The sequence below is a fragment of the Scyliorhinus torazame genome, chromosome 5 (assembly GCF_047496885.1).
Source record: "Scyliorhinus torazame isolate Kashiwa2021f chromosome 5, sScyTor2.1, whole genome shotgun sequence".
Lineage (NCBI taxonomy): Eukaryota > Metazoa > Chordata > Chondrichthyes > Carcharhiniformes > Scyliorhinidae > Scyliorhinus > Scyliorhinus torazame.
Window position 1 is genome coordinate 246,224,396 of NC_092711.1, and position 12,778 is coordinate 246,237,173.

At 49.1% G+C, this 12,778-nt stretch overlaps 1 protein-coding gene across 2 annotated transcripts in view; it reads left to right on the forward strand.

Moving 5' to 3' along the window:
* The window catches only part of mpp1 (MAGUK p55 scaffold protein 1), a 101,017-nt gene that overhangs the window by 16,292 nt on the left and 71,947 nt on the right, over positions 1-12,778 (forward strand). Inside the window, exon 1 of one of the 2 annotated variants that reach the window (XM_072505283.1) lies at positions 5,249-5,608. The exons of the other annotated variant lie outside the window; for it this stretch is intronic. Coding sequence (XP_072361384.1) covers positions 5,480-5,608 — 129 coding nt within the window. The 5' untranslated portion in view covers positions 5,249-5,479. Of the gene's footprint in view, positions 1-5,248; positions 5,609-12,778 lie in introns of those variants that run through there. 2 annotated transcript variants of the gene reach the window in all.

The window sequence follows — 12,778 nt, forward strand, 5'->3', positions numbered from 1 at the left end:
TTGTTAAACAATAACATGGGTCAGATAACAATATGAAACCGGGAGACTTCCGGTGACGGAGTGCGGGAGGCAGCCGCGCGTTGGAGGGCTCCCGTTCAGGAACGGCATTGTCGGGGGTTAACGCTCAGTCCTAGGGCCAGCGAAGGCAGTAAAAGTCGGGAGACAGCACAGAGGAGGGGAATGTCGAAGACCAGCAAAAAAACGGCCGTAAAAAAAGCGGCTGAAAGTCTGTCGGGGAGTGGAAAGGTCACCGCGGGGTCAGTAAAGAAAATGGAGGCTGGAGCACCAGGGGAGGCCACATTGCTTACAGCTGAAGAAATAACTAAGGTGATGGCTGCGGAATTCGAAAGGCAGTTTGCAAAATGCATGGAGTCGGTGAGGAAGGAGATGAGGGAGGTTTTGAGTGCGCTGGTGGAGGAGGCGATTTCCCCGGTGATGACGGCGGTGGCGAGCGCAGTGGCAGAGGTGTGAGAGGGGAGGTGCTGAAGGAAGTGGAGGAGACGGTATTGCAGCACGGTGATCAACTTGCCTCGATGAGGAAGGAGATGCGGAAGGTGATGGACATTAACAAGGGTCTGCGAGGAAAAATGGAAGACCTGGAAAACAGATCCAGGCGACAGAATTTGAGGATTGTGGGGCTGCCGGAAGGAGTTGAAGGACCGAAGCCGACTGAGTATTTTGCCGCGTTGCTGGCAAAACTATTGGGGGAGGGGGAGGATCCCTCCCGATATGAACTGGATCGGGCTCATCGGTCGTGGAGGCCTGTACCAAAGGCGAGTGAGCCGCCAAGGGCAGTGACTCTGTGCTTCCGTAGGTACAGGGTGAAGGAGAAAGTCCTGAGCTGGGCCAAGCAGAAGCGGGTGGTGCAGGGGGCTGGAACTGGTATACGTGTATACCAGGACTTTACGGTGGAGCTGGCGAGGAGGCGGGCTGCCTTCAAACCGGGTGAAGAGGGCACTGTACATTAGCGAGGTGCAGTGCGGCATTGTATATCCAGCGAAGCTGAGGGTGACTTATAAGCTCAGGGACTTTTATTTTGGAATGACGGAAGCAGCGGAGGAGTTTGCGAAGGCAGAAGGACTGTGGCAGAACTGACAAATTGAGAAATGACCATGTGCCGATGTAACCTCATGACTGCATTTTCTTTTTTGTTTCACTGCGTGCGGGTGTAGGGGCTAAAGGAGCCAATGTTGTATATATTTGGACAAGGGAAGGGATGGGACTTTCACTCGAAATGAGGACTCTTTGAGGTGTAGGTGGATATGCGGGGTTTGTGTGCTAAAAGGGGATCTCTGGGCTTTCCTTGGGCCGGGCAAGGGGGAAAGAGACCCGGGCGGTGGCCTCCACGCTGGCCGGTTTAAGCCGGCCAGTGAACAGGAGTGAGGTGGGGGGAGGGGCTGCGGCCATCGGAGCCTGGCAGAACAGGGTCCGAGTGGTCTAGCCGGGGTGGAAAGTTGGGGGGAAGGAACCGAGGTTGGGAGGAGGAGTTTTACAAGAGGCAGTGGACTGGAGGAGCTGGAGACTTGGAGGGGAGGGGGGGGGGGGGTTGTACAACTCTTGGGTATCATGTACGGTACTCTTTCAGAGGCTGGATGGCGTTGAGTGTAGAGGGGGAGGGGGAGTGGACTCTATAGGGCAATGGTGACCATGGGTGGTCCCGGACCCCTTTTTCTTTTTCTCCTTTGTTTTTTGTTTCCACCGTGGGAGGGTTTGGTTTATTGGATGCATATATTTACAGGTGGGCCGTTGTTTGGGGTGGTGGGAGGATGGGATCATTGGTATTGTTAAGGGGATTGATTTTGTATTTGTTACCATTTACTGTTTGTGGGCGGTGTGTAAATTTTTGAAGGAAAATGTGAAAATGTAGAATTACAAAAATGTTTTTTTTTTAAAAAGCTAACAATATGAAACCTACTGAAATCTATTATTAAATTATTATTATATAATTATCTATGAGCTACTACAAATGAACTATCCACTATGACGACTATCTCCAGATTCCCCGAGGTAACAGGGTCATGTGATTGTTCTGTACTGCCACCTGCTGGTTGGAGGTCGTAACTGTTAATATTTACATGACTGCTAATGCAAATCATCACAGTTAGGACCCTAATGACATATTGATCTCAGAATGCACAATGGGAACTAATGTGAGAAAAATCAGATGGGGGAAGAGGCCCTCAAAGGTATGTCAAAAACTCATTAAAGGGGCCAGGCAGCTCACCAAGGCTCCTTCAACAACACCTTCCAACCCCCCGACCTTTACCACCAAGAAGGACAAGGGTAGAGGACACATGGGAACACCACCACCTGCAAATTGTCCTCGAAGTCACGCACCACCCTGATCTTGAAATATATTGCTGTTCCTTCACGGTTGCCAGGTCTAAATCCTGGAACCCTGTCCCTAACCTACACCACATGGACTGCAACGGTTCAATAAGGCAGCTCACCACCACCACCTGAAAGGTAATTAGGGATAGGAAAAATGCTCGCCACCCAGGGAATGAATATAACTGAAAGAACCCTGCAATAATGGTCTTGATTCGCCCCAACCTCCGAGGGTTATCTTGGTGCTGACTGGTTGCCTCCAGTCCTGGGTGTTGAAAAAGCTTGGGTTGAATTCATTTCTCACTGACCACAAACCTGCTTCCAGTTAAAATCCAGCTCATTATCACTGCAATTTCCGTGGACTTTAGGGAAATCCTAACTCCCTGTGGCAAGCCAGTGAAATGCACGGGTTGTCTCTCGGAGAACAGCACTAGGAAACCGAGTTCATTACAACAGTCGGACTTTATGAGGCGTAGACGTTCAGGGCTGCGGTGACCTTGACGATCACCAGAAGCAGGTAGCCGCCTCCTACCCATGGGCAATGTCACCCTCCAGACACATTGACTCTACCCCACACCCCCCAAGTGAGGACACCCCACAATGGGGTTCCTGGGTGTCCCCCTCTTCAGGCACCCTCAATCCCCTTACAGGACCCCAGGACCCCCACCCATCACTCCTCCAGCCCCTACTTACCTGCCATGCACTCTCCCACCCTTCAAACTCCCCCTCCACCCTCTTTTCATGGGCTTGGCCCCCCTTTCCGCCTGGCCCTTGGCAGTGCCACCCTGGCACTTGGGCAACCTTGCACTGCCACCCTGGTACCCAGGCAGTGCTCCTGCTGACTTGGCGGTACCATCCATTCACCTTGGCAGTGCCAGGGTGGCAGTGCCAAGGTGCCAGCTGGGCAATGTCAAGGTGCCCTTGTTCCAGGGCGAGGGCCAGGGAGCCAGCCTGCATTTACCCTGACCACCCAAGGGTCTCCGATGGCCCGGGAGAGACCCCACCCCACCCCCCGGGTGCCGTTCTGCCTGGTCCAGGTTTGTGAGGACCAGAACTGATCGGCGCCCGGCTGCAGCCTCCCTTGGGATGCCGAAGAATCGAGGGAGGCCGGTGTGTCCCAGATGTGTAGGCCATAAGTAGGTTTACTACCTACTTCCAGGACCGCTGTTTGGTCACGGCCATTTAGAGCAGAGTTCTGACTGACATCTCGCGGGACTTTGGAGAATCCCGTAAAGCATGGAGCCTGTCAGAAGACTCGCTGAAAGCCTCTCCCGGGATTCTGCGGCCGTGTTGTGCTCTCGCTTGCACGCTATGTGGCCGAAGAATCATGCCCTCGGCCTTCAAGCAGTTTTGCAGCAAAAAACAGGAGAGCTCACACAGCCTGCAGTCACTTTGGAGCTGTGAAGTGCTCACATTACTAGAATTGCCAATTCCCCACTAGCAATAGTCTACAGCTGTGTAGCCAGCGGCCACCACGGTCAGCAGGGGTTAAATTGACCTTCATCGTATTACCATGGACGGAACTCCATCACAGGGTTGCTCGGTGGAACAGACCGATAGCAGCTGAAGCTGCCCCCATTATAGATACACACGATCCAGCGGGTAGCATGCCAGACCCGTGGTCACTGTGCCCCTCCCCCAGCCTAGGGGCATTGCCCCTACCACCGAGCCCGTCCCCCTCCGGGTCTCTCTCATACCCCCAAGCACTGGGACAGCTGCCCTGGTGCCACAGAGCTGACTGCTTGATTCCAAGATGGCTACTCACCTGTTTGGACTGCCTCAGCAGCCACTTCGCTAGCTTCATTTTTACATAGGTGTACTAAACAGCGCCCGCATGATTGCTAGCTGGGGATCCAGTTAGATCATGGGAGGCCGTTCGATTTTGGGTCCTTCCCGTTAGTGGGACGGAGTTTGGCCTTAATTGATAATTATTGGTTTCTCACCGTACCACAGTGGGATCCTGATTTTTGCCAATGGGAGTGGACCAGTTAAATCAGAAACCGATGGGTGTCTACCCGCCAACTCGTTTTCGCGCCAGGGGTGACATGGCCAGTAGATTGCGCCCCCTGTCTCAGTCCTAACATCCTGTCTCAATCCTTCTAACATTCTGTCTGAATCCAGCTAACATTCTATTGCAGTCCTCTTAATGTTCTGTTTCAGTACACACTCTGATACCTCATTGGCTCTTTTTGAACCTTTCAGGGTGAAAGTCAATGTCTGAAGGATGACAAAATGAGTGACCGCAGATTTCTCATGCATGATATACCCAGCCACCTATGTTTCCTTTCAATTGTCCTGTTCACTCTCTCTCAGGGCACCGACACTCCGGAAACTGCTGCCATCTTGTATTGGGACATGATTGCCATTCTCTCTCAGTTCTATTTGCTGTCTCTGGACATTGTCCCAGCTCTTACTGGAAGCACTATCAGCTGTTCAATTTTGTTTAAAAAAAGCATTCATTGTCTTCATTTGGGACAGTGATCTCTGTTCATTTTTAGGATTGTCGGTGTGCTTACATGAGGTACTGTCACAATCCATTTGGTAAGTTGCATTTCCACATATTCTAGCAAAACATTTGTGCCAGTGTTTGCGCTCCTCGCAAGAACCTGCTACTGCTGTTGTCTATTCAGGATGCAGCTTTGTTTCAATGCACTGATGCTTCAGAGGTGATATCTGCACTTTGCCCAGTTTGGCTGCGTCCACCATCTGGCGCTGGCAGAGGTAGGAGACCTGCAGTGGTGCAGAACGCTCAAATAAATCCTTAATCTACTCTTGTTGTTTTGACAGAGTATTCCCCTCTTCAGGAGGTTGGTGCAGTCCAGAGAATGCTCTCAGTATGTGCACGCGCACACACATAGTCACACAGTGCTGATCAAGAGGAAACCGCAATAACCACTCACAGATGCTTATGACTGGATCAGGCGTGACTGAGGATTTATTGTGCCTATCACATTCCTTGCAATCTGTCATCTGAGCTGCACTTTAGACTCTTGTGTAGTCAGGAAGGGATTTATCTCCCAGTTCCATACACCCGGTTCTCTTTCTTCCTCCCAGCCTGTCAGTGTAACAGGGTCCATTGCTGCTCCAGCCTTACAAGGGACTCTTTCTAAAGATACTGCATAAGAACTACAAGGCTGGCAGCTTGATCAACATGACTTTAAAATCCAACAAGAGTGAGCCTCTTGGCCCCTTCGCTGCCTTCGAGAGTATCAATAGCTGTCGGACTCCACTGTCTGATCTGTACCTGGAGCAGCTACTGCAAAGCAAAGGCAAGCCTGAGGTGAGTACTGACCCTACATTCTCTCCTCTTCCTTACACCTAACTGGTGCTACCGCTGTGTTAGTGTTTATTGTCCAGCATGGTGAAAAAAAAGGGACCCTACATTCAGCCTCTTCCTACCCTCATCTCCAACCTTTGCTGCTGCTGTGTTAGTCATGGGCAGTGCAGAGCTTGTGCATTCTAGCTGACTCGAGCTGCTGTTTATTGTTCGTCTATCCCAGTGGCTGGGTGATTCTCTGCTCAGCTGCTCCATTCGTCAGGGTTAATAATAGATTGCCTCATTAAATTACTGGGAAAGTGTGGCCCGTGAGCTGCTCAATAGAAAACTGTTTGTATTCTGAATGAGTTCTGCAGGTGATATGTCAGCCAATATCACCTGGGCTGACAAACGGTAAATCACTACCCGCAGGCGTAGGGACACATGCTGTTTCTGTTAGCGGAATGCTGTAATGTTCATTCACTTGGAAGGAATCCCTCAAGAATGGTTTCAATGCCCAGATCGAGAAATTACACAGGGCTCTCACTCCTTGTCATAAGATGTATGGATGAGGACAGAATTGGCATGGAGGTAATATCTTCCATCCCGAGAAGTTGATGTATTTAACACTGCGTAAACTTTTAAAAAACATTTTTGCTAAATTTAGATTACCCAATTCATTTTTTTTTCCAAATAAGGGTCAATTTAGCGTGGCCAATCCACCTACCCTGCACATCTTTGGGTTGTGGGGGTGAGACCCACGCAGACACGGGGAGAATGTGCAAACTCCACACGGACAGTGACCCAGAGCCGGGATCGATCCCGGATCCTCAGCGTCCTGTATACTGTGTGAAGCTGGTAATAATTTGAAGGGGAGAAGTTTATCGATGCCTTTGATTGGAATGGAAGAAAGGCGTCAGCCTTGGTTCAATGGGGTAACGTATTGACCTTTGTGTCAAAAGATTGTTGGTTTGAACCCCACTCTGGGGACAAAAAAGAAGAACCACTTGCATTTATATAGGACAGGATTTCCCCACACCCCCACGATGTGTTTTGCGGTGGCAGAGGCAACCCACCATTGGCTAGTGGTGGGATCTTCCGTTCCCGCTGCTGTCAACGTGGTTCCTCATTGTTCACACCATCTGGCGGGGGGGGGGGGGGATCGCCATTGGCGGGACTGGAAAATCCCGCCCCTAGCACTTTTCACCGCCACCAGACATCTCAAAGTGCTTTACAGCCAATGAAGCATAGCCACTATTGTAATGTTGGAACAGTATGTAATCTAGCCTTGAAACTTCAGTATAGTTTGGGCCAGTTGTTGAATTACGGCCCCAACCACCCCGCCAGTGATTGTGACAGGCGCCATTGCACTGTTCAAGGAAGAACAAGCGGAATCTCCTAGTTCGCAGGCCAAAATTTGTTTCTCAACCAACATCCTTGGGGAGAGAAAACAGATTATCGAGGGATTTATCCGTTTTGCTGCTTGTGGTCTCTCAAGGTACACAAATTAGTTGCCACATTTCCCCACATCACGACAGTGCCTGCACTCCCAAAGAACATCACTGTGATGGCCTGACGTTATGAAAGATGCTCAGTAAATGGAAACTCTTTCTTTGAGGACTTCACCTGCAGAACAGATGCTAATGTTGTGACAGGAGTCACACTGCACATTATATAGAGGGCGAATATGTGCAAATGCAAATCTGGCTGACTGCGGAATAGTCAAAATAATTGCAGAAACAACGCAACATAGGGATCAAATCGACAAAGGAGTTGGGGAATAGGAATCATTTGGGGATTGGTTAACAGAGCCGATCACTCGTGGAGTTGTTTATACCGAGGTGCTTGCAGCAATGCTGTGTGCAGACTCTACATCCTGTGGCTGTGGCCTGCACCAGGGCTTTGAAAAGATTAGGCCACATTGCAGGGAAATATTAGGATTTGTGGAAAATTGGTTTTGGAAAGGTCTAATGTTAAAAATGTGCGGGTTAAGTAACAACTATAATGATCAGAATAGTGAACAGTGTAAACGTAAGGCAATAGCACCTGTGAAAATTTTCATAAACACGGCATAGAGTCCTATCCAGAGCCTTCATTAGCCTAATGGTTTAACGTGGCCCTGAATCAACGCTGACAAGGAAGGGCACAGCTTGACCAGTGACTGTTATCATAATTACTATTGGCCATTGCGTCATTAGAGCAAGTAGGGAGAGGCTGGGAATCAGTAAGAATTCTAGTTTGAAGGGCAGCACGGTGGCACAGTGGTTAGCACTGCTGCCTCACGGCGCTGAGGTCCCAGGTTCGATCGCGGCTCTGGGTCACTGTCCGTGTGGAGTTTGCACATTCTCCCCGTGTTTGCGTGGGTTTCACCCCCACAACCCAAAGATGAGCAGCGTAGGTGGATTGGCCACGCTAAATTGCCCCTTAATTGGAAAAAATGAGTTGTGTACTCTAAATTTATAAACAAAAAAAGAATTCTAGTTTGCTTTGGATCACTGTGACTGAAAAATCCAATTGCGTGTCAATCGGGTGAGGGAAAGGATAACTGATGGTTCCCATGGAAGAGAGCCCACTGATACCCCCCGAGACCCAACCTGAAAAGAAATGGAGCAAACAGGTGACAGGCATCAAATTCAGTCTTATGTTTAAACTAAAATAAATATCGTCACTCCCAATTAGTGTTACTGGCCAATTTTGTCCAGGGTATCTCTTGTGTTACTGCATAAGATTGCATGTTAACTGCACAATAAACTGGATTTTCCTTCCACTAAATGAAAGTGAGATCAGCAGTGGTTTGTAATGCGCCCCATCAGAGCTTCCTCTCTGTCTGGATGATGTTCCAAGTTGAAAATATATACCCAAAATGTTCATTTCGGAAGTGCCAGGAATGATCTGTTTCTGTTATTTCTCCTCCGGAGACACAGATCAGACTAATTTAGCTGTGGCAGAAATATCAGGGTGAGAATTTGGGATTGTTTGCATCTGTTTTTGTGTGCTGCAAGTGTCCCTGGAGTTCCAAAATGGTGCCTGAGACACACGTGGACACTTTTGTGGGGAATCACACTGGACTCCGTAGTAGTGAGGCTGTTAGTGCACGCGGTGAAAGGTCACCGAGTAGGCAGAGCAGGACGACAATCAGCATGCAACACTGGTTTGATGCCAGCGGTGCCATTTCGGAGCCCAACATTCCAGCTAACACCCTCTCTTAACCTTGCCCAGCTGAATCCATTTTGAACAGAGTAAACTGACTAACCACCAGTGCTGCTTAAAGGGATCATCGATAACTTGCAGACTAATCATTGGTTGATTCCTTCTGGCTGGTGCTTTGATTCTACAATGTTTGGTGTTTTGAATGGTCGTTTAAAGTTGCAGATCTCTACAGGGACTGGTATACTAGGTGCTGAAGGACATTTTGCTGACTTCAAGGATGCTAGCTGCTCCCAGACATGGGTGCACTAAGCAACATTCTCTTTGGAATACAGCATGATTTGGAGAATGGACTGAAGCCACACAGAGCAAGATAAACTGCTGGAAGAGGAAGGAGCAGGGACAAGGTGTCAAAGCAGGAGGGTCATATCTGCTCACGGCATTAAGGAAGCAATTCATCTACCCCCGAATCTCAGCAGTGAACAATGTTTGCAATGTGTGCACTTTAGTGAGGACATCCTCATGGAAATCTGCCACCAGCTGCAGCCACAGCTCTAACCTCAGAGCAGGACAAGGACTCCATTACCAGTGACTGTGAAAGTGGCTGCAGCTAGGAACTGATATCTGTCTGGCTCCTTCCAGGTTGTTGCTGGAAACATTTGCAACATCTTGCAGTTAGAAGCTCACTGTTGTGTATAAGGGAGGCTATTGACCCTCTCCACTCAGTGGGAGCAAGTCTATCTTGCCAGGGAGGAACAGGGCGTGGAAACATGCAGCTTCAGTAAGATTGCTGGTTTACCCATGGTGAAGGGTGCCATTAACTGCATGCACATTGCTTTGTGGACACTATATGTCAACTCTGGCCTGTACGAGAACCAATAGGTATTCCACTTCCTCAACGTGAGTCATGCAGGTCAATGACTGGTATTCTGGCAGCAGTCATGAAGCTTTCGTTCTGCACATCCCACAGCGCTACTTTCATCCCAGCCACTATGACTAACTGAGCAGCAGGGACCAGATGGCTGGTGTATCTAGCGTACAACCCACACGTATGCAATATGCATGCAATGAAATGTGATTAAGCAGGCCATCACGCCATTGAAACAATGCAGGAGCCCTGCATTACAGAAGAGAGCATGTCACGATTCGTGATGGTCTGCTGCATGCTCAGTAACATCACCATCATAAGGGCTTGCCACCAACTGTATAGTGAACAACTCGGGCATGAGCTTGATGAGAAAAACAAATTGGCGAACCAACCTAGATGGCCCTTTCTGCCCAAGCTGTGCATGAAGAACTCATCTGAATCCAACACCAGTGATTACCGCTCCAATTGCAGTTCACCAACAGCTCCACACCTTCCTGTCACTAACATGCAATATGCATGCAATGAAATGGGATTAAGCAGGCCATTTTCATTCATTTATGGAATGTCGGCATCGCTGGCTCGGTCAGAATTTATTGGCCATCTAATTGCCCTTGTGAAGGTGGTGGTGAGCTACCCTCCTGAACCACGGCAGTCCCTGCAGTGTAGGGACATGCATAGCACTGGTGAGGAGGGACTTCCAGGATTTTGACCCAGCGACTGTGAAAATCGCCAATATATTTCCAAGTCACAAAGGCGAAATGAAAATTGTTTATTATCATAAGTAGGCTTCAAATGAAGTTACTGAGAAAAGCCCCTAGTCGCCACATTCCGGCGCCTGTTTGGGGAGGCTGGTACGGGAATTGAACCGTGCTGCTGGCCTGCCTTAGTCTGCTTTCAAAGCCAGCGATTTAGCCCTGTGCTAAACCAGCCCCTGATGAGTGACTTGGCGGAGAACTTCCAGATAATGGTGTTCTCGTGTGTCTGCCGCCCTTTTCTTTCTAAATGGTAGCGGTCGTAGGTTTGGAAGGTGCTGTCTTAAGAACCTTGATGAGTTTCTGCAGTGATTCTTGTACATGGTACACACTGCTACCACTATTCATTGGTGGTAAAGGGAGTGAATATTTGTGCATGGGGTGGTTAGGTGGATTGGCCGTGATAAATTGCCTTTAGTGTCCAAAATTGCCGTTAGTGTTGAGTGGGGTTACTGGGTTATGGGGATAGGGTGGAGGTGTTGACCTTGGGTAGGGTGCTCTTTCCAAGAGCCGGTGCTTGGGTAGGGTGCTCTTTCCAAGAGCCGGTGCAGACTCGATGGGCCGAATGGCCTCCTTCTGCACTGTAAATTCTATGATATCTATGAATCAAGCTGCTTTGTCCTGGATGGTGTCTGTCATAATATGCACTCATGCACATAATGAGGTAAAGACAGGCAGTGACAGACACCCAGGTTATCCAATCAACACACAGGACAGAACACAAGAGGAGGGTTTCCTACTATAAAACACATGAGGCATCAGCACTCTGCCTCTTTCCACTGGTGACAACTGTAGTGACAGTCTGGGTGTATATATCAGTTAGCATCTTCTACACGTGGCTCAGAGCTAGTCTGGTCTAGTTAGTTAGAGTTGGCACACTTAGAGTAGTAGAGTGTCAACCCACAGCAAGCTGTGTGCACTGTTACAGAAGTTCAATAAATCGTATTGAACCAACTCTAAGTTAGCTGTCTGCTTTCCAGTACAACTGCATCCAGTTGCTGTCCGTGTTACCCCAGGGTGAATAACACAACAGTGTCGAGCTTCTGGAGTGTTGTTGGAATTCCACTCATCCAGGCAAGTGGGGGGTATTCCATCACGCTCCTGATTTTTACCTTGTAGATAGTGGACAGGCTTTGGGGAATCAGAAGGTGAGTTACTCACCATAGGATTCCTAACCACTGACCTGCTTTTGTAGCCATGGTATTTATATGGCTGGTCGAGCTCAGTTTCTGGCCAATGGCAACCCCCAGGAGGTTGATGGTGGAGGAATCAGTGATGGTAATGCCATTGAATGTCAAGGGGCGATGGTTAGATTCTCTCTTGTTGGAGATGGTTATTGCCTGGCATTTCTGTGGCATGAATGTTACCTGCCAATTGCCAGCCCAAGCCTGAATATTGTCCAATTCTTGCTGCATTTGGACATTGACTGCACAAATTATAATGGTTGTGTCACTGTCATCTTGCTCTTCCTCCACTGCCTGACCAGGTTGCGGTTTTTGGGCATCTGAAATGAGAAAGGTACAAGATCAGCATATGGTGCAGGGAGGGGAAGATGGGGGAAGTAAGAGATGCATTCTTAACAATCTGCAACTTGTAAATCAGAAGGGAAAACGTGGGAATCATAGAATTTACTGTGCAGTAGGAGGCTATTTGGCCCATTGGGTCTGCACCTGCCCTTGGAAAGAGCACCCTACTTAAGCCCATGCCTTCACCCTATCCCAGTAACCCCCACCGAACCTCTTTTGGACTCTAAGGGCAACTTATCATGGTCAATCCACCTAACCTGTACATCTTTGGACTGTGGGAGGAAACCGGAGCACCCGGAGGAAACCCACGCAGACCCAGGGAGAACGTGCAGACTCCGCACAGACAGTGACCCAAGCCGGGAATCAAACCTTGGAGCTGTGAAGCAAATGTGCTAACCACTGCGCTACCGTGCCGACCTGTGGGTGGAAGGGGAAGTTGGCTATGAGGAGGAGGTATGAGGATTCTGTAATCTTTGTTGGTTTCAGCTCTACCAATGGCCACGATCACAGCAATGGATGTCCCAGTAATGGCCAGCACCAACTCCTTCATAGGAGTCAAGTGATGTCAAAGTTCCTGGCCCCCTCTGTTTATCTTTTGGGTCTCCAGTTGAGTGCAAGGGAAGGGAGAGTTTGTCTTGCAATTTACTTGGGTGGTGGTGTTGAATAGCTGGCAGTGTGTGTAATTTGTGACTTTGAGGCTTGCAGCATTGTTATGTGGATGGTAAGGTGGAGTGTACGGATGTCTGGTATGAGTCCTGATTGATAGAAATGATTGGCATGTGAGTGAGGAAGGTATTGTGAAATGAGCAGTGTCCGATGGTAGGTAGGATATGACTTTGAAGATGCAGTTACTGACCTTTACCTCTCCTGTGAGGTCGCTGAACCTCCCACCGGGTTTCTC